The 20,207-nt window shown below is 42.2% G+C and overlaps 1 protein-coding gene across 3 annotated transcripts in view; it reads right to left on the reverse strand.

Moving 5' to 3' along the window:
* bnip2 (BCL2 interacting protein 2) overlaps positions 1 to 20,207 on the reverse strand; it is an 80,269-nt gene that overhangs the window by 42,438 nt on the left and 17,624 nt on the right. For all 3 annotated transcript variants that reach the window (XM_045705974.1, XM_045705975.1, XM_045705973.1), the window contains 3 exons: positions 17,738 to 17,935; positions 3,242 to 3,424; positions 2,659 to 2,761 (listed from right to left, as the gene is read on the reverse strand). In XM_045705974.1, the coding sequence (XP_045561930.1) occupies positions 2,659 to 2,761; positions 3,242 to 3,424; positions 17,738 to 17,935 (484 nt within the window). The remainder of the gene's footprint in view (positions 1 to 2,658; positions 2,762 to 3,241; positions 3,425 to 17,737; positions 17,936 to 20,207) is intronic.

Consider the following 20,207-nt stretch of genomic DNA (forward strand, 5'->3'; position numbering starts at 1 on the left):
ACTGCTATATAGATACAGGACTACTACTGCTATATAGATACAGGCTACTACTACTACTACTGCTATATAGATACAGGCTACTACTACTGCTATATAGATACAGGCTACTACTACTACTACTGCTATATAGATACAGGCACTACTACTACTACTACTGCTATATAGATACAGGCTACTACTACTGCTATATAGATACAGGCACTACTACTACTGCTATATAGATACAGGCTACTACTACTACTACTACTGCTATATAGATACAGGCTACTACTACTACTACTGCTATATAGATACAGGCTACTACTACTGCTATATAGATACAGGCTACTACTACTGCTATATAGATACAGGCTACTACTACTACTACTGCTATATAGATACAGGCTACTACTACTACTACTACTGCTATATAGATACAGGCTACTACTACTACTACTACTGCTATATAGATACAGGCTACTACTACTACTACTACTGCTATATAGATACAGGCTACTACTACTGCTATATAGATACAGGCTACTACTACTACTGCTATATAGATACAGGCTACTACTACTACTACTGCTATATAGATACAGGCTACTACTACTGCTACTATAGATACAGGCTACTACTACTGCTATATAGATACAGGCTACTACTACTGCTATATAGATACAGGCTACTACTACTACTACTACTGCTATATAGATACAGGACTACTACTACTGCTATATAGATACAGGCTACTACTACTACTGCTATATAGATACAGGCTACTACTACTACTACTGCTGCTATATAGATACAGGCTACTACTACTACTGCTATATAGATACAGGCTACTACTACTGCTATATAGATACAGGCTACTACTACTGCTATATAGATACAGGCTACTACTACTACTACTACTGCTATATAGATACAGGCTACTACTACTACTACTACTGCTATATAGATACAGGCTACTACTACTGCTATATAGATACAGGCTACTACTACTACTACTACTGCTATATAGATACAGGCTACTACTACTACTACTACTGCTATATAGATACAGGCTACTACTACTACTACTACTGCTATATAGATACAGGCTACTACTACTGCTATATAGATACAGGCTACTACTACTGCTATATAGATACAGGCTACTACTACTACTACTACTGCTATATAGATACAGGCTACTACTACTACTACTACTACTACTACTACTACTACTACTGCTATATAGATACAGGCTACTACTACTACTACTGCTATATAGATACAGGCTACTACTACTGCTACTACTGCTATATAGATACAGGCTACTACTACTACTAGCTACTACTACTGCTACTACTGCTATATAGATACAGGCTCTACTACTACTACTGCTATATAGATACAGGCTACTACTACTACTACTACTGCTATATAGATACAGGCTACTACTACTACTACTACTGCTATATAGATACAGGTGCTACTACTACTACTACTGCTATATAGATACAGGCTACTACTACTGCTATGATAGATACAGGACTACTACTACTACTGCTATATAGATACAGGCTACTACTACTACTACTACTGCTATATAGATACAGGCTACTACTACTACTACTGCTATATAGATACAGGCTACTACTACTGCTACTGCTATATAGATACAGGCTGCTACTACTACTACTACTGCTATATAGATACAGGCTACTACTACTACTACTACTACTGCTATATAGATACAGGCTACTACTACTGCTATATAGATACAGGCTACTACTACTGCTACTACTGCTATATAGATACAGGCTACTACTACTACTACTACTACTGCTATATAGATACAGGCTACTACTACTACTACTGCTATATAGATACAGGCTACTACTACTGCTACTACTGCTATATAGATACAGGCTACTACTACTGCTACTACTGCTATATAGATACAGGCTACTACTACTACTACTACTACTGCTATATAGATACAGGCTACTACTACTGCTACTACTGCTATATAGATACAGGCTACTACTACTACTACTACTACTGCTATATAGATACAGGCTACTACTACTACTACTACTACTGCTATATAGATACAGGCTACTACTACTACTACTACTACATAGATACAGGCGTACAGAATGAGGCTAATTCGTTAACTTTCTATCAGAATATTTGTTTTATAAAGATAAGCATCATATTGTTAGATTAAAGTAGTAACTCTGGTTGGCCAAAAACAATATTCCTCACCTCACTGGTACGCACTGCCTTCATAGGGCTGCATAGCTGGTACGCACTGCCTTCATAGGGCTGCATAGCTAAACCTAATAATAGCCAGCTGGTACGCACTGCCTTCATAGGGCTGCATAGGCCTGCATAGCTGGTACGCACTGCCTTCATAGGGCTGCATAGCTAAACCTAATAATAGCCAGCTGGTACGCACTGCCTTCATAGGGCTGCATAGCTAAACTGCCTAAAATATAAAAATACCAGGTTACTCAGGAGAAAAGTGATTTATTCTCGGGATTGAACATTTGTAAAATAGCGGGAAAATATTAAATATATTTTTAGCATTGGTGTCCAAAAAAACCAATGCAAGTCAATATTCCGTTTCACAGGGTTGGCACCACCAGGGTTGGCACCACCAGGGTTGGCACCACCAGGACTCACTTGAAGAGGTTGTCCATGATGTAGCGGTAGTTGGGTTGGTTGCTCTCAGGCATGTAACACACGGCAAACACTATGATGGCGTTCAGGCCGTCTCCATAGTAACCTGGAACACATCACACAGGATCAAACACGCCACAACACAACCTGCTCTGCATGGGACATTGTTACTGTGAAAATGTGTTTTGATATAATTGGTCCAATACCCTCTTGGAGGACTAGGGTAATGGGTTAGGGGTAATGGGTTAGGGGTCAGGGGTCAAGGGTTACCTCCGTGGTTGATGACCCTCTTGGAGGACTAGGGTAATGGGTTAGGGGGGTCAAGGGTTACCTCCGTGGTTCATAACCCTCTTGGAGGACTAGGGTAATGGGTTAGGGGTAATGTGTTAGGGGTCATGGGTTAGGGGTCATGGGTTAGGGGTCATGGGTTAGGGGTCATGGGGTTAGGGGTTACCTGCGTGGTTGATGACCCTCTTGTAGGACTAGGGTAATGGGTTAGGGGTCAGGGGTTACCTCTGTGGTTCATAACCCTCTTGTAGGACTAGGGTAATGAGTTAGGGGTAATGTGTTAGGGGTCAAGGGTTACCTCCGTGGTTGATGACCCTCTTGTAGGGTTCTATTGCCTTCATGTCGACTTTGTGTTCCTGGTCTCCTATACGGAACACTCTCCAGCGCCGCCCCTCTTCCCGCTCCTCGGAGGCCGAGTACACCTGGACCGACTCCACCCCCTTCTGCAGAACCTCCGTGGTCTTGGGCTTCGGCAGGTCGTCTGAAAAGAGAGGTTCTTTTCAACTCTTTTCCTACCTTCCCTTTATCCAATAAAACACTCAATTTATATTTGAAAAGCTTCATATTGTGGGGAATTATATGACATGCTGAGTGCAACAAATAACCGTTTAAAATATAATATATTCCCCTGATCAACAGTGATGGCCAATCAGATGAACGATTCAGACAGTGATCATACGAATGGTACATCAAAACATGCAACAATCAAGATGGAGGAATAATACGGAGGATTTGGTCTTCACATTGTGGACAGACAATGACATGGTATTGCCGCTCAACACTGAAGTAACAGCTCACTACAGACTAGACGACCTTTTATCCCATAAGTCTAAGCCCTGTCTAAAGCGGGGGAATATAAAGCATATAAAAAAAAATATAGAGAATTTACGGCTATAAACCCATACAAACGCATCAAATAACAGATTCACTACATGGAAAAACATAGCCCACCCCCAAAAAAAATCTAAAGGAAGTTTGTTCTGAAGTGTCTGTCCTATATCTGAGAGATATAAGATCAAGAAACTTAGATATTTTTTTTAACATGAATTTAACGCCTTACTTTTGTCACTAAAGTGTCTCCATATATACCTCCATAGATTCTTTCGACTGGTACCAGAGGATCTTCAGTCGAGTCTTGCGAGACCTGTGGGCGTCCTAGAGCAAAACATGTACGCACGCGTTCACGAGCATCTCACCTTTCCACAGAGGGGTCATTAGTGGTTCGTAGGCCAAATCGTTCTGACGCTACAGACGATTTGGTGAGAAGACCCATTTTGGGGATGTCACATGGTCTGACAAACACAGCTCCAGCTCTGTCACCGCTAATGCAGAAGTGTTACACAGACATACGCGTTGGATTGAGATGCATCCAATGCAAAACAAAATCACTAGCTTAAAAACCGGACTGATTTTAACGGGATTCGATTTATGCAGGCTTCTACCTCAGGGGGTTAAACATCCGTCCCAGTACAAGGATCTAACAGCATTCCAAAACCGCACTTAACCTGTTCTCCTCTTAATATACACGTCACATCATAGAAACACAGTTAAATCAGAATAAAAACATGCTTGTACATGACCAACAATGTTCATAGAAATGACTCAAAAGAGAAGAAGAAATATCCCTTGATTTGTTCACGGTAAAAACAGAAGAAAAAAAAAAAAATCCCTTGATTCACATAGTTGATGCAAAGAAAACAAAAGTATATTTGGTTGATTGACCAGGCAGTATTGTCCATGAGACCTTACCACACTTGTTGACCTGGGAACTGTTGCCATGACAACAAGGGTAACTGTCCTTCCAGATGACAGAGGCCGGCAGCAGAGTGGAAACACAGAAACAACACAACACCATTTAAACCTGAACCATTTAACTACAGTTAACTGGCCCCATACAACTGTCAGGGTTCAACCATTTAAACCTTGTTGGACTTAACTGGACCCAGAACTATTGAACCAGGCTTAGTGGAGTCAGCTCCTAGGACAGACTAGTGTCCTGTCCTGGGATAGACTAGTGTCCTGGGATCGACTAGTGTCCTGTCCTGGGATCGACTAGTGTCCTGTCCTGGGATAGACTAGTGTCCTGTCCTGGGATAGACTAGTGTCCTGGGATCGACTAATGTCCTGTCCTGGGATAGACTAGTGTCCTATCCTGGGATAGACTAGTGTCCTGTCCTGGGATAGACTAATGTCCTGTCCTGGGATAGACTAATGTCCTGTCCTGGGATAGACTAATGTCCTGTCCTGTGATAGACTAATGTCCTGTCCTGGGATAGACTAATGTCCTGTCCTGGGATAGACTAATGTCCTGTCCTGGGATAGACTAGTGTCCTGGGATAGACTAGTGTCCTAGGACAGACTAGTGTCCTATCCTGGGATAGACTAATGTCCTATCCTGGGATAGACTAGTGTCCTATCCTGGGATAGACTAATGTTCCTGGGATAGACTAATGTCCTATCCTGGGATAGACTAGTGTCCTATCCTGGGATAGACTAATGTCCTATCCTGGGATAGACTAATGTCCTGTCCTGGGATAGACTAATGTCCTATCCTGGGATAGACTAATGTCCTATCCTGGGATAGACTAATGTCCTATCCTGGGATAGACTAATGTCCTATCCTGGGATAGACTAATGTCCTATCCTGGGATAGACTAATGTCCTATCCTGGGATAGACTAATGTCCTATCCTGGGATAGACTAATGTCCTATCCTGGGATAGACTAATGTCCTATCCTGGGATAGACTAGTGTCCTGTCCTGGGATAGACTAGTGTCCTGTCCTGGGATAGACTAGTGTCCTGTCCTGGGATAGACTAGTGTCCTGTCCTGGGATAGACTAGTGTCCTGTCCTGGGATAGACTAGTGTCCTGTCCTGGGATAGACTAGTGTCCTGGGATAGACTAGTGTCCTGGGATAGACTAGTGTCCTAGGACAGACTAGTGTCCTATCCTGGGATAGAATAATGTCCTGGGATAGACTAATGTCCTATCCTGGGATAGACTAGTGTCCTGGGATAGACTAATGTCCTGTCCTGGGATAGACTAATGTCCTGGGATAGACTAATGTCCTGGGATAGACTAATGTCCTGTCCTGGGATAGACTAATGTCCTGTCCTGGGATAGACTAGTGTCCTATCCTGGGATAGACTAGTGTCCTATCCTGGGATAGACTAGTGTCCTATCCTGGGATAGACTAGTGTCCTATCCTGGGATAGACTAGTGTCCTATCCTGGGATAGACTAGTGTCCTGTCCTGGGATAGACTAGTGTCCTGTCCTGGGATAGACTAGTGTCCTGTCCTGGGATAGACTAATGTCCTGTCCTGGGATAGACTAATGTCCTGTCCTGGGATAGACTAATGTCCTGTCCTGGGATAGACTAATGTCCTGTCCTGGGATAGACTAATGTCCTGTCCTGGGATAGACTAATGTCCTGTCCTGGGATAGACTAATGTCCTGTCCTGGGATAGACTAATGTCCTGTCCTGGGATAGACTAATGTCCTGTCCTGGGATAGACTAATGTCCTGTCCTGGGATAGACTAATGTCCTGTCCTGGGATAGACTAATGTCCTGTCCTGGGATAGACTAATGTCCTGTCCTGGGATAGACTAATGTCCTGTCCTGGGATAGACTAATGTCCTGTCCTGGGATAGACTAGTGTCCTGGATAGGTTTATGTAACCAGGCAGTGAGCTGGACAGGTTTATGTAACCAGAGAATAAGCTGGATAGATATTTTTAACATGGCAGTTAGCGGGAGGGCCCTTTTCAACTCTAATGGCTAGGTTTGGATCCTCTGGGGTCCTAAAGCTGAGGGAGAACTTCACTAAGACTCACACACTACTACTATTGTCCCAGGTTAGGCGATACAAAGTTAATTTACTGTTTAACTTTTTTGGGATGGGGGCAGCATTCTGAGTTTTGGATGAAAAGCGTGCCCAAAGTAAACTGCCTGCTACTCAGGCCCAAAAGCTAGGATATGCATATATAGATTTGGATAGAAAACACTCTAAAGTTTCTAAAACTGTTAAAATAATGTCTGTGAGTATAACAGAACTGAAATGGCAGGCGAAAACCTGAGGAAAATCCATTCAGGAAGTGCTATTATTTTGAAATGGGTGTTTTTCCATTGAAAGCCTATCCACCATTTAAAGGGATAGGACCCAGATTCCATTCCCTATGGCTTCCACTAGCTGTTAACAGTCTTTAGACATTGTTTCAGGCCTTTATTCTGAAAAATGAGGGAGAATGAGCAGTTTCAATGAGAGGCCAGTGGAAAGACACCAACCTGTTTGGTGCGCAATCCCGAGAGCGCGCCTTTTGTTGTTTTTCTTTTATACTGACAACGCTTTTGTCCGGTTGAAATATTATCGATTATTTAGGCTAAAAACAACCTGAGGATTGATTATAAACAACGTTTGACATGTTTCTACGAACTTTACGGAAACTATTTGGAATTTGTCTGCCTCTTGTGACCGCATTTGAGCCATTGGATTACTGAACAAAACGCGGCAACAAAATTTTGGTTTTTGGATATAAAGAGGGACTTTATCGAACAAAACAAACATTTATTGTGTAACCGGGAGTCTTGTGAGTGTAACCATACGAAGATCAAAGGTAAATGATGAATTTTATTGCTATTTCTGACTTTCGTGACTAATCTACTTGGCTGCTAACTGTTTGTAATGTTTTGTGTGTTGAGCGCTGTCCTCTGATAATCGCATGGTTTGCTTTCGCCGTAAAGCCTTTTTGAAATCTGACACGGTGGCTGGATTAACAACAACTTAAGCTTTATTTTGATGTATTGCACTTGAGATTTCATGCAAGTTAAATATTTATAGTAGTTTAATTTGAATTTGGCGCTCTGCAATTTAACACGGTATCTCTGTTCATTCAAATTGCCATCGTTAAAATGCAATTGTGTTAGTTGTCCGTAGCTTATGCCTGCCCATACCATAACCCCACCATGGGGGTACTCTGTTCACATCGTTGACATCAGCAAGCCCACACGACGCCATCTGCCCGGTACAGTTGAGAGAACAGTAACTAGGGTGGCTGGAGTCTAAAAATGTTTAGGGCCATCCTCTGAAACAGCCTGGTATAGAGGTCCAGGATGGCAGGGAGCTTGGCCCCGGTGATGTACTGGGCCGTACGCGCTACCCTCTGTAGCACCTTACGGTCAGATGCCGAGCAGTTGCCATATCAAGCAGGGGGGGCACAAAGTGAGTACACCGATATGTAGTAGGCAGTAAGTAGGTGAACAGATATGTAATAAGCACTAAGTAGGTGTTGGAATCGGCTAAACTTTGATCATTGAGATAGTAAATGAATGATAGGAAATGAAAGAGACTAGGTTTTATGTCTCTGTAGAAGGACAGATAGCTGTGGAATGTGTTGGGGGACGGGATCAGAGCACCGTGTTGATACAGGAAAGACAGATGGACATCTGTGGATTAGGTGAAGGAGGGGTTGAGGTCAGAGGTGAGGACAGGTCACCTGAAGGGTTTAATAAGGGTTTGGGATCTAGTTACTCTTTTCCTGTTAAACCATAAGAAAGATTGGAGAGAAGGAGGAGTGTCTTAAGTGGGATATAAATATCTGGATGGGACAAATGTTGGGTTGTCTGATTACAGCTGTACAGAACCTTTGGGAAGAATTAAACTCGGTTAAAGCTTCTCTAGTGTCCGTGGGTTATTTACTATGAAAAACAAGAGCCTAACATAGGTAAACAGATATGTAGTAGGCAGGAAGTATGTAAACAGATATGTAGTAGGCAGGAAGTATGTAAACAGATATGTAGTAGGCAGTAAGTATGTAAACAGATATGTAGTAGGCAGGAAGTATGTAAACAGATATGTAGTAGGCAGGAAGTATGTAAACAGATATGTAGTAGGCAGGAAGTATGTAAACAGATATGTAGTAGGCAGTAAGTATGTAAACAGATATGTAGTAGGCAGTAAGTATGTAAACAGATATGTAGTAGGCAGTAAGTATGTAAACAGATATGTAGTAGGCAGTAAGTATGTAAACAGATATGTAGTAGGCAGTAAGTATGTAAACAGATATGTAGTAGGCAGTAAGTATGTAAACAGATATGTAGTAGGCAGTAAGTATGTAAACAGATATGTAGTAGGCAGTAAGTATGTAAACAGATATGTAGTAGGCAGTAAGTATGTAAACAGATATGTAGTAGGCAGTAAGTATGTAAACAGATATGTAGTAGGCAGTAAGTATGTAAACAGATATGTAGTAGGCACTAAGTATGTAAACAGATATGTAGTAGGCAGTAAGTATGTAAACAGATATAATAGGCAGTAAGTAGTTAACTTCTTTGGGATAGGGGGCAGTATTTCCACGGCCGGATAAAAAACGTACCCGATTTAATCTGGTTACTACTCCTGCCCAGAAACTGGGAGTGCATTCTGACGAAGAACAGCAAAGGTAATCCAATTTTTCTTATAGTAAATCTGAGTTTGTTGAGGGCCAAACTTGGGCTATAAAAGCCATTTTAAAATCTGACACCGCGAGTGCATAAAGGAGTTCTGTATCTATAATTCTTAAAATAATTGTTATGTATTTTGTCAACGTTTATCGAGAGTAATTTAGTAAATTCACCGTAAATTTGCGGTGGGTATGCTAGTTCTGAACATCACATGCTAATGTAAAAAGCTGGTTTTTGATATAAATATGAACTTGATTGAACAAAACATGCATGTATTGTATAACAATGTCCTAGGAGTGTCATCTGATGAAAATCAAAGGTTAGTGCTGCATTTAGCTGTGGTTTTGGTTTTTGTGATGCATGCTAGTTGCTTGGAAATGGCTGTGTGTTTTTTTGTGTCTATGTACTCTCCTAACATAATCTAATGTTTTGCTTTCGCTGTAAAGCCTTTTGGAAATCGGACAACGTGATTCGATTCAGGAGAAGTGTATCTATAAAATAGTGTAAAATAGTCCTGTTTGAGAACTCTGAATTATGACATTTTGTGGTTTTAAATTTGGCGCTCTGATTTGTCACTGGCTGTTGAATAGTGTGGTACGATTTCGTCCCACCTCCCCTAGAGAGGTTAAACAGATATGTAGTAGGTAGTAAGTGAGTAAACCGATATGACTAAGGAGTTAATCAGTGTAATTGTTCTATAAATAGACTGGTATTTACCTCTCCGTGTTTGCAGGATGTTGTTTATTTTTACTAGCTAATTTATATATATACTGCTCAAAAAAATAAAGGGAACACTTAACCTGTTTGGGCTAGGGGGCAGTATTGAGAATTTTGGAAAAAATATGTGCCCATTTTTAACTGCCTCCTACACCAACTGAGAAGCTAGAATATGCATATTATTGTTCAGGTTTGGATAGAAAACACCCTAAAGTTTCTAAAACTGTTTGAATGGTGTCTGTGAGTATAACAGAACTCCTATGGCAGGCAAAAACCTGACAAGGTTTCATGCAGGAAGTGGCCTGTCTGACAAGGAGTCGTGCGTCTTGCATCTGTTTATTGAAGAGTAAGGATCTTAGCTGTAACGTGACAATTCCCAGGGCTCCAATAGGCTCTCAGAACCCGGGAAAAACCTGAACGATGACGAGGCAGCCTCTGGCTGAAACAGATTATCGCCTTATCCAAGTGGCCGATCAGAGGACCATTGAATGAGGCGCGTGCACGATTCGCCCCGTGGAGAAATTTCATTCGGCTGTTTAGCTTATTGCAGATTCCCCGGTCGGAATATTATCGCTTTTCTACGAGATAAATGGCCTAAAAATTGGTTTTAAACAGCGGTTGACATGCTTCGAAGTACGGTAATGGAATATTTAGACATTTTTTGTCACGCCATGCGCGCGACCGTTATTTACCATTCGTATAGTGTCTAGAACGCATCGAACAAAACAGAGGATATTTGGATATAACGATGGATTATTTGGGACCAAACCTACATTTGTTATTGAAGTAGAAGTCCTGGGAGTGCATTCTGACGAAGAACAGGAAAGGTAAGAACATTTTTCTTATAGGAAATAGGATTTTGGTGAAGGCTAATCTTGCCGGGTGTCTAAATAGCTAGCCGTGATGGCTGGGCTATGTACTTAGAATATTGCAAAATGTGCTTCATCCGAAAAGCTATTTTAAAATCGGACATATCGAGTGCATAGAGGAGTAATGTATCTATAATTCTTAAAATAATTGTTATGCTTTTTGTGAACGTTTATCGTGAGTAATTTAGCAAACTGTTAGTAAATTCCCGGAAGGTTGCGGGGGGTATGCTTTTTCTGAACGTCACATGCTAATGTAAAAAGCTGTTTTTTGATATAAATATGAACTTGATTGAACAGACATGCATGTATTGTATAACATAATGTCCTAGGTGTGTCATCTGATGAAGATCATAAAAGGTTAGTGCTGCATTTAGCTGTGGTTTGGGTTTTTGTGACATTATATGCTAGCTTGAAAAATGGGTGTCTGATTATTTCTGGCTGGGCACTCTCCTGACATAATCTAATGTTTTGCTTTCGTTGTAAAGCCTTTTTGAAATCGGACAGTGTGGTTAGATTAACCTGTTGGGTCTAGGGGGCAGCATTTGCACGTCTGGATAAAAAAAATGTACCCGATTTAATCTGGTTACTAATCCTACCCAGTAACTAGAATATGCATATACTTATTATATATGGATAGAAAACACTCTAAAGTTTCCAAAACTGTTTGAATGGTGTCTGTGAGTATAACAGAACTCATTTGGCAGGCAAAACCCTGAGACATTTTCTGACAGGAAGTGGATACCTGATGTGTTGTATTGACTTTAAACCTATCCCATTGAAAAACACAGGGGCTGAGGAATATTTTGGCACTTCCTATTGCTTCCACTAGATGTCACCAGCCTTTACAAAGTGTTTTGAGTCTTCTGGAGGGAGATCTGACCGAACAAGAGCCATGGAACGATGATGTCCCATTAGACACCTGGCGCGCTAGTTCATGTTGGGTACCCTCGTTCCAATACGTTATAAAAGAGTATGCATTCGTCCACCTTGAATATTATTCATGTTCTGGTTAAAAAAGGCCCTAATGATTTATGCTATACAACGTTTGACATGTTTGAACGAACGGAAATATATTTTTTCCCCTCGTTCATGACGAGAAGTCCGGCTGGCTTACATCATGTGCTAACGAGACGGAGATTTTTGGACATAAATGATGAGCTTTTTTGAACAAAACTACATTCGTTATGGACCTGTGATACCTGGAAGTGACATCTGATGAAGAGAATCAAAGGTAATGGATTATTTACATAGTATTTTCGATTTTAGATCTCCCCAACATGACGTCTAGTCTGTATCGCAACGCGTATTTTTCTGGGCGCAGTGCTCAGATTATTGCAAAGTGTGATTTCCCAGTAAGGTTATTTTTAAATCTGGCAAGTTGATTGCGTTCAAGAGATGTAAATCTATAATTCTCTTGAAATGCACCTGCTGTTGATGGAGTGCACCACGGGTGCCACGCTAGCGTCCCACCTAGCCCCAAGAGGTTAAGGAGAGTCTTGTCTTTAAATAGCTGTAAAATAGTCATATGTTTGAGAAATTGAAGTAATAGTATTTCAAACGATTCAAAAATCGCGCCACTGAATTCAGGTGGCTGTTACGTAGGTGGGTTGAATTCGTCCCGCCTTGCCCATAGAGGTTAAACAACACATGCTAGATCTGAATGAAAGAAATAATCTTATTAAATACTTTTTTCTTTACATAGTTGAATGTGCTCACAACAAAATCACAAAAATAATCAATGGAAATCCAATTTAGCAACCCATGGAGGTCTGGATTTGGAGTCACACTCAAAATTAAAGTGGAAAACCACACTACAGGCTGATCCAACTTTGATGTAATGTCCTTAAAACAAGTCAAAATGAGGCTCAGTAGTGTGTGTGGCCTCCACGTGCCTGTATGACCTCCCTACAATGCCTGGGCATGCTCCTGATGAGGTGGCGGATGGTCTCCTGAGGGATCGCCTCCCAGACCTGGACTAAAGCATCCGCCAACTCCTGGACAGTCTGTGGTGCAACGTGGCGTTGGTGGATGGAGCGAGACATGATGTCCCAGATGTGCTCAATTGGATTCAGGTCTGGGGAACGGGCGGGCCAGTCCATAGCATCAATGCCTTCCTCTTGCAGGAACTGCTGACACACTCCAGCCACATGAGGTCTAGCATTGTCTTGCATTAGGAGGAACCCAGGGCCAACCGCACCAGCATATGGTCTCACAAGGGGTCTGAGGATCTCATCTCGGTACCTAATGGCAGTCAGGCTACCTCTGGCGAGCACATGGAGGGCTGTGCGGCCCCCCAAAGAAATGCCACCCCACACCATGACTGACCCACCGCCAAACCGGTCATGCTGGAGGATGTTGCAGGCAGCAGAACGTTCTCCACGGCGTGTCCAGACTCTGTCACGTCTGCCACGTGCTCAGTGTGAACCTGCTTTCATCTGTGAAGAGCACAGGGCGCCAGTGGTGAATTTGCCAATCTTGGTGTTCTCTGGCAAATGCCAAGCGTCCTGCACGGTGTTGGGCTGTAAGCACAACCCCCACCTGTGGACGTCGGGCCCTCATACCATCCTTATGGAGTCTGTTTCTGACCGTTTGAGCAGACACATGCACATTTGTGGCCTGCTGGAGGTCATTTTGCAGGGCTCTGGCAGTGCTTCTCCTGCTCCTCCTTGCACAAAGGCGGAGGTAGCGGTCCTGCTGCTGGGTTGTTGCCCTCCTACGGCCCCCTCCACGTCTCCTGATGGCTTGTCTCCTGGTAGCGCCTCCATGCTCTGGACACTACGCTGACAGACACAGCAAACCTTCTTGCCACAGCTCGCATTGATGTGCCATCCTGGATGAGCTGCACTACCTGAGCCACTTGTGTGGGTTGTAGACTCCGTCTCATGCTACCACTAGAGTGAAAGCACCGCCAGCATTCAAAAGTGACCAAAACATCAGCCAGGAAGCATAGGAACTGAGAAGCGGTCTGTGGTCCCCACCTGCAGAACCACTCCTTTATTGGGGGTGTCTTGCTAATTGCCTATAATTTCCACCTGTTGTCTATTCCATTTGCACAACAGCATGTGAAATTTATTGTCAATCAGTGTTGCTTCCTAAGGGGACAGTTTGATTTCACAGAAGTGTGATTGACTTGGAGTTACATTGTGTTGTTTAAGTGTTCCCTTTATTTTTTTGAGCAGTGTATTTTGTAGTGGTGTAAAGTACTTAAGTAAAAATACTTTAAAGTACTACTTAATTAAGTAGTTTGTTGGGGTATCGGTACTTTACTATTTATAGTTTTGACTACTTTTACTTGACTACATTCCTAAGGAAATGATGTACTTTTTACTCCATACATGTTACCTGACACCCAAAAGCACTCGTTACATTTTGAATGCTTAGCAGGACAGGAAAATGGACTGATTCACGGACTTATCAAGGCAACACATGGTCATCCCTTCTGCTTGGGGGACTCACTAAACACAAATGCATCTTTTGTAAATGATGTCTGAGTGTTGGAGTGTGCCATACATTTTAAGTGTGCCATACATTGCTTAAAAGGAATTTGAAATGTACACATTTACTTTTGATAAAGTATATTTAGAACCGAATACTTTTAGACTTTTACTCAAATAGTATTTTACTGGGTGACTTTCACTTGAGAAACTTTCTATTAAAAAGGTATGTATACTTTTACTGAAGTATGACAAATGTGTACTTTTTCCCAACACTGATCTTTTGGGATATTATTATCAAGTACAGGTACAGTGCATTCAGAAAGTATTCAGACCCCTTGATTTTTTCCACATTGTTACGTTACAGCCTTATTCAATTATTATTTTTTACTCAAAATACTCAATTTACACACAATACCCCATAAAGACAAAGCGAAAACAGGTTTTATGAAATATTTGGAAATGTATTAATAAAAACACAGAAATATCTTACTTATATAAGTATTCAGTATCCCTTTGCTATGAGACATGAAATTGAGCTCAGGTGCATCGTTTCCATTGATCATCCTTGAGATGTTTTTGCAACTTGATCGGAGTCCACCTGTGGTCAATTCAATTGATTGGACATGATTTGGAAAGACACAAACCTGTCTATATAAGGTCCCACAGTTGACAGTGCATGTCAGAGCAAAAACCAAGCCATGAGGTCGAAGGAATTAACCGTAAGGCTCCGAGACAGGATTGTGTCGAGGCACAGATCTGGGGAAGGGTACCAAAAAAAGTCTGCAGCATTGAAGTTCCCCAAGAACACAGTGGCCTCCATTATTCTTAAATGGAAGAAGTTTAGAACCACCAAGACTCTTCCTTGAGCTGGCCGCCCGGCCAAACTGAGCAGAAGGACAACCAGCTCTGCAGCACTCCACCAATCAGGCCTTTATGGAAGAGTGGCAAGACGGAAGTCACTCCTCAGTAAAAGTCACATGACAGCCCGCTTGGAGTTTGCCAAAAGGCATCTAAAGGACTCTCAGACCATGAGAAACAAGATTCTCTGGTCTGATTAAACCAAGATAGAACTCTTTGGCCTGAATGCCAAGTGTCACGTCTGGAGGAAACATGGCACCATCCCTACGGTGAAGCATGGTGGTGGCAGCCTCATGCTGTGTGGATGTTTCTCAGCAGCAGGGACTGGGAGACTAGTCAGGATTGAGGGAAAGATGAAGAGAGCAAAGTTCAGAGAGATCTGATGAAAACCTTCTCCAGAGCACTCAGGACCTCTGGGGTGGGATGAAGGTTCACCGTCCAACAGGACAACGACCCTAAGCACACAGCCAAGACAACGCAGGAATGGCTTCAGGACAAGTCCCTGAATGTCCTTGAGTGGTCCAGCCAGAGCCTGGACTTGAACCCGATCGGACATCTCTGGAGACCTGAAAATAGCTGTGCACCGACGCTTTCCATCCAACCTGACAGAGCTTGAGATGATCTGTAAGGAAGTATGGGAGAAACTCCCCAAATACAGGTGTGCCAAGTTTGTAGCGTCATACCCAAGAAGACTTGAGGCTGTAATCACTGCCAAATGTGCTTCAACAAAAGTACTGAGTAAAGGATCTTGATACTTATGTAAATGTAATAAAATGCTTTAAAAAATATATATAAATAAGCAAACAATCCTAAAAAACATTTTTTTCCTTTGTCATTATGGGGTATTGTGTGCAGATTGATGAGGAAAATAATTTATTTAATCAATTTTAGAATAAGACTAAGTTAACAAAATGTGGGAAAAGTCAAGGGGTCTGAACACTTTCCGAATGCATTGTAATGTCTACTTCACCGTCAGCCCATTTTAAACTGCAGGGTAATGTACAAGTTGTCTTTTCTTTAAAGATCCAATAAATAATACGGTAAACTTAGCTTAATTAGGTTTTATTCCAGAGAGGCCAGAAAAGTTAACTAGATCTTAAATGAGACATTGCAGGGATCTAGCTTGCGGACTTAATATAACACTCGAGTCATCGGCATACATGTACACCTTTCTATAAGCCAAAAGAACAGATTTATTCACTCGCCGCAGTTGTCTCATCAAGGTTACCGCTCGCCGGCCTCTATTGCGCCGCCTTCTCCTTCTTCGAGTGTCGGGGATTTGGGCCTGGTCCGGGATAATCAATATGTGACCCGTTTCAGGAAACTAGGTGTATGACGCGGGTCACTACTTCACACGAGAGACTGTCATGTTTTTTTTTGGTTTTTTTATCAAAATGTTTTTTTGGGGGGGGGGGCAGAAATGCCTTCTCGAACATGTGAACTTTCATGTGCCTTAGTAACAAACTCGTATGCCATTAGTAAATAAGAATACAATTGTTAAATTACGAGCCTTGTTGGTTTAGCCACAGAAAAAGACAGCAACCTTCCTGCTAGCCATGAATGGCTGAGATAATGAGTGGGCTGGACATGCCGAGAGAGGAGTTTGGATTGGTCTGCCATATAGAAGGCTTCTGTCTATTTGAGCTGGTTAGTATGTCTAACAGAACTTTTTTTTTTTTATATATATTGTTTAGAAGAACTGCGTAAGTGTTGCTCTCCACTTCCTGGAGAACCGAGTTTGGAAATCAGTGGAATTAGAGTATGAGAAAACACGAGGATCTGGATTACATCTTCAAACTAAGGGCAACCATGGCTTCCATGATGTATACGGGTAAGATAGTCTAGCTAGCTACATTTCCAGATATTACACAAATCTAATTTTGACAAAGTTGTTTCCTTTCCAAGTTAAAGTGTGCTGTTAGCTAGCTAGCTAACGTTAGCTGGCTGGCTCGCTAGCTAACGTTACGTGTATGATCTTATTATTCGTATCTCAGAGGTATTTGCTTGGCTAGTTAAAGCCTGAAGTTAGCTAGCTACATTGAACCTGATTCGTTATGCAAGTAACCATTTCGGGTACATTCGTAAATTCAGTATGGCCATGTACTCCGATTTCAGAGCACTCTCATCTGAGTGTGCCAGAGCGCAGAATAACTGATACATTTACGAACGCCGAACACCCATTAAATATGGCCAGTGTCAGTAAACGTCAGCAAAAAAAAGCGTAACTAAAAATGTTGCCAGCAGCACAGTTAGTCACAAACGCCCTGGATAACATGAAAACAGCCTAACCAGCTCTGCTTGGGGGAGTAAAATGGTCAGAGTGGGATGTTCTCTCATTTGAGTCTAGCTAGCTAGCCAGTTAGTTTGGGTGCTTGACTGCCGTTGGGAGGTCAGAACGTTCGGATCAACGCTACACAAAAAGTCCAGGGTTGTACCTAATGTTATACAAGTACATTGTGTTACAGGTCCATACCTTCCCATTCAAACTCATTACTGTTGTCAGACGGTGTGTCTATATCATCCAGGTCTAGCTCTGCACTCTCCTCCTCCAGCTCATCAGACAGCAGAGATCCTTCACTCCGATCCAGAGTCAGGCTGATGTCTGGGGCAGCAAGCTTCTTCTTAGTCTTCTTACCACCACCACTCAGAGCAGAATAGCCCCCTGCAGAAGCTGGGAGAGGAGAGAGAAGTTAGATATAGGCAAGCCTAGATACCTTACCCCTCTCAGAAGTTAGAGAAAATATATACACATTACATAGCCTGGAGAAGCTGGAGAAAATAAACTCAGCAAAAAAAATAAAAAAGGTCCCTTTTTCAGGACCCTGTCTTTCAAAGATAATTTGTAAAAATCCAAATAACTTCACAGATCTTCATTGTAAAGGGTTTAACTTCTTATGGCTTTGGGGGCGCCATTTTCACATCCGGATGAAAAGTGTGCCCAGAGTAAACTGCCTGCTACTCAGGCCCAGAAGCTAAGATATGCATATTATTAGTAGATTTGGATAGAAAACACTCTGAAGTTTCTAAAATGATGTCTGTGAGTATAACAGAACTCATATGGCAGGCAAAAACCTGACAAAAAAATCCAACCAGGAAGTGGGAAATCTGAGGTTTGTTGTTTTTCAAGTGATTGCCTATCCAATATACAGTGTCTGTGGGGTCATCTTGCACTTCCCAAGGCTTCCACTAGATGTCAACAGTCTTTAGAATGTTGTTTCAGGCTTCTACTGTGAAGGGGGAGAGAATAAGAGCTGTTGGAATCAGGGGTCTGGCTGAAAACCATGAGTTGTTGATCGCGCCCGGTCGCGAGCACGAGCTCCGTTCTCTTTCCTTTCTAAAGACAAAGGAATTGTCCGGTTGGAATATTAATGAAGATTTATGATAAAAACATCCTAAAGATTGATTCTATACATCATTTGACATGTTTCTACAAACTGTAATGGAACTTTGACTTCGTCTGGACTTTGTGCTCGCGCCTTGCGCATTTCGATTAGTGTACTAAACACGCGAACAAAAAGGAGGTATTTGGACATAAATATGGACTGTATCGAACAAAACAAACATTTATTGTGGAACTGGGATTCCTGGGAGTGCATTCCGATGAAGATCATCAAAGGTAAGTGAATATTTATAATGCTATTTCTGACTTTTGTTGACTCCACAACATGGCGGGTATCTGTATGGCTTGTTTTGGTGGCTGAGCGCTGTACTCAGATTATCGCATGGTGTGCTTTTGCCGTAAAGCTTTTTTGAAATCTGACACAGCGGTTGCATTAAGGAGTAGTGTATCTTTAATTCTATGTAAAACACTTGTATATCTTTTATCAACGTTTATGATGAGTATTTCTGTAAATTGATGTGGAACACTGGATGTTTTCGAGGCAAAACATTACTGAACATAACGCGCCAATGCAAACTGAGATTTTTGGATATAAATATGAACTTTATCGAACAAAACATAACAATCGGTGTGCTTTCGCTGTAAAGCCTTTTTGAAATCGGACACTGTGGTTGGATTGTCAAGAAGTTTATCTTTAAAATGGTGTATAATACTTGTATGTTTCAGGAATTTTAATTATGAGATTTCTGTTTGAATTTTGCGCCCTGCACTTTCACTGGCTGTTGTCAAATCAATCCCATAAAACACCATTTCCCATGCTTGTTCAATGAACCATAAACAATTAATGAACATGCACCTGTGGAACGGTCGTTAAGACACTAACAGCTTACAGACGGTAGGCAATTAAGGTCACAGTTATGAAAACTTAGGACACTAAAGAGACCTTTCTACTGACTCTGAAAAACACCAAAAGAAAGATGCCCAGGGTCCCTGCTCATCTGCGTGAACGTGCCTTAGGCATGCTGCAAGGAGGCATGAGGACTGCAGATGTTGCCAAGGCAATAAATTGCAATGTCCGTACTGTGAGACGCCTAAGACAGCGCTACAGGGAGACAGGACAGACAGCTGATCGTCCTCGCAGTGGCAGACCACGTGTAACAACACCTGCACAGGATCAGTACATCCGAACATCACACCTGCGGGACAGGTACAGGATGGCAACAACACCTGCCCGAGTTACACCAGGAACGCACAATCCCTCCATCAGTGTTCAGACTGTCCGCAATAGGCTGAGAGAGGCTGGACTGAGGGCTTGTAGGCCTGTTGTAAGGCAGGTCCTCACCAGACATCACTGGCAACAACGTCGCCAATGGGCACAAACCCACCGTCGCTGGACCAGACAGGACTGGCAAAAAAGTTCACTGACGAGTGGCGGTTTTGTCTCACCAGGGTTGATGGTCGGATTCGCGTTTATCGTTGAAGGAATGAGCGTTACACCGAGGCCTGTACTCTGGAGCAGGATCGATTTGGAGGTGGAGGGTCCGTCATGGTCTGGGGCGGTGTGTCACAGCATCATCGGACTGAGCTTGTTGTCATTGCAGGC

The sequence above is a fragment of the Salmo salar genome, chromosome ssa23, assembly GCF_905237065.1.
Source record: "Salmo salar chromosome ssa23, Ssal_v3.1, whole genome shotgun sequence".
Taxonomy (NCBI): Eukaryota; Metazoa; Chordata; class Actinopteri; order Salmoniformes; family Salmonidae; genus Salmo; species Salmo salar.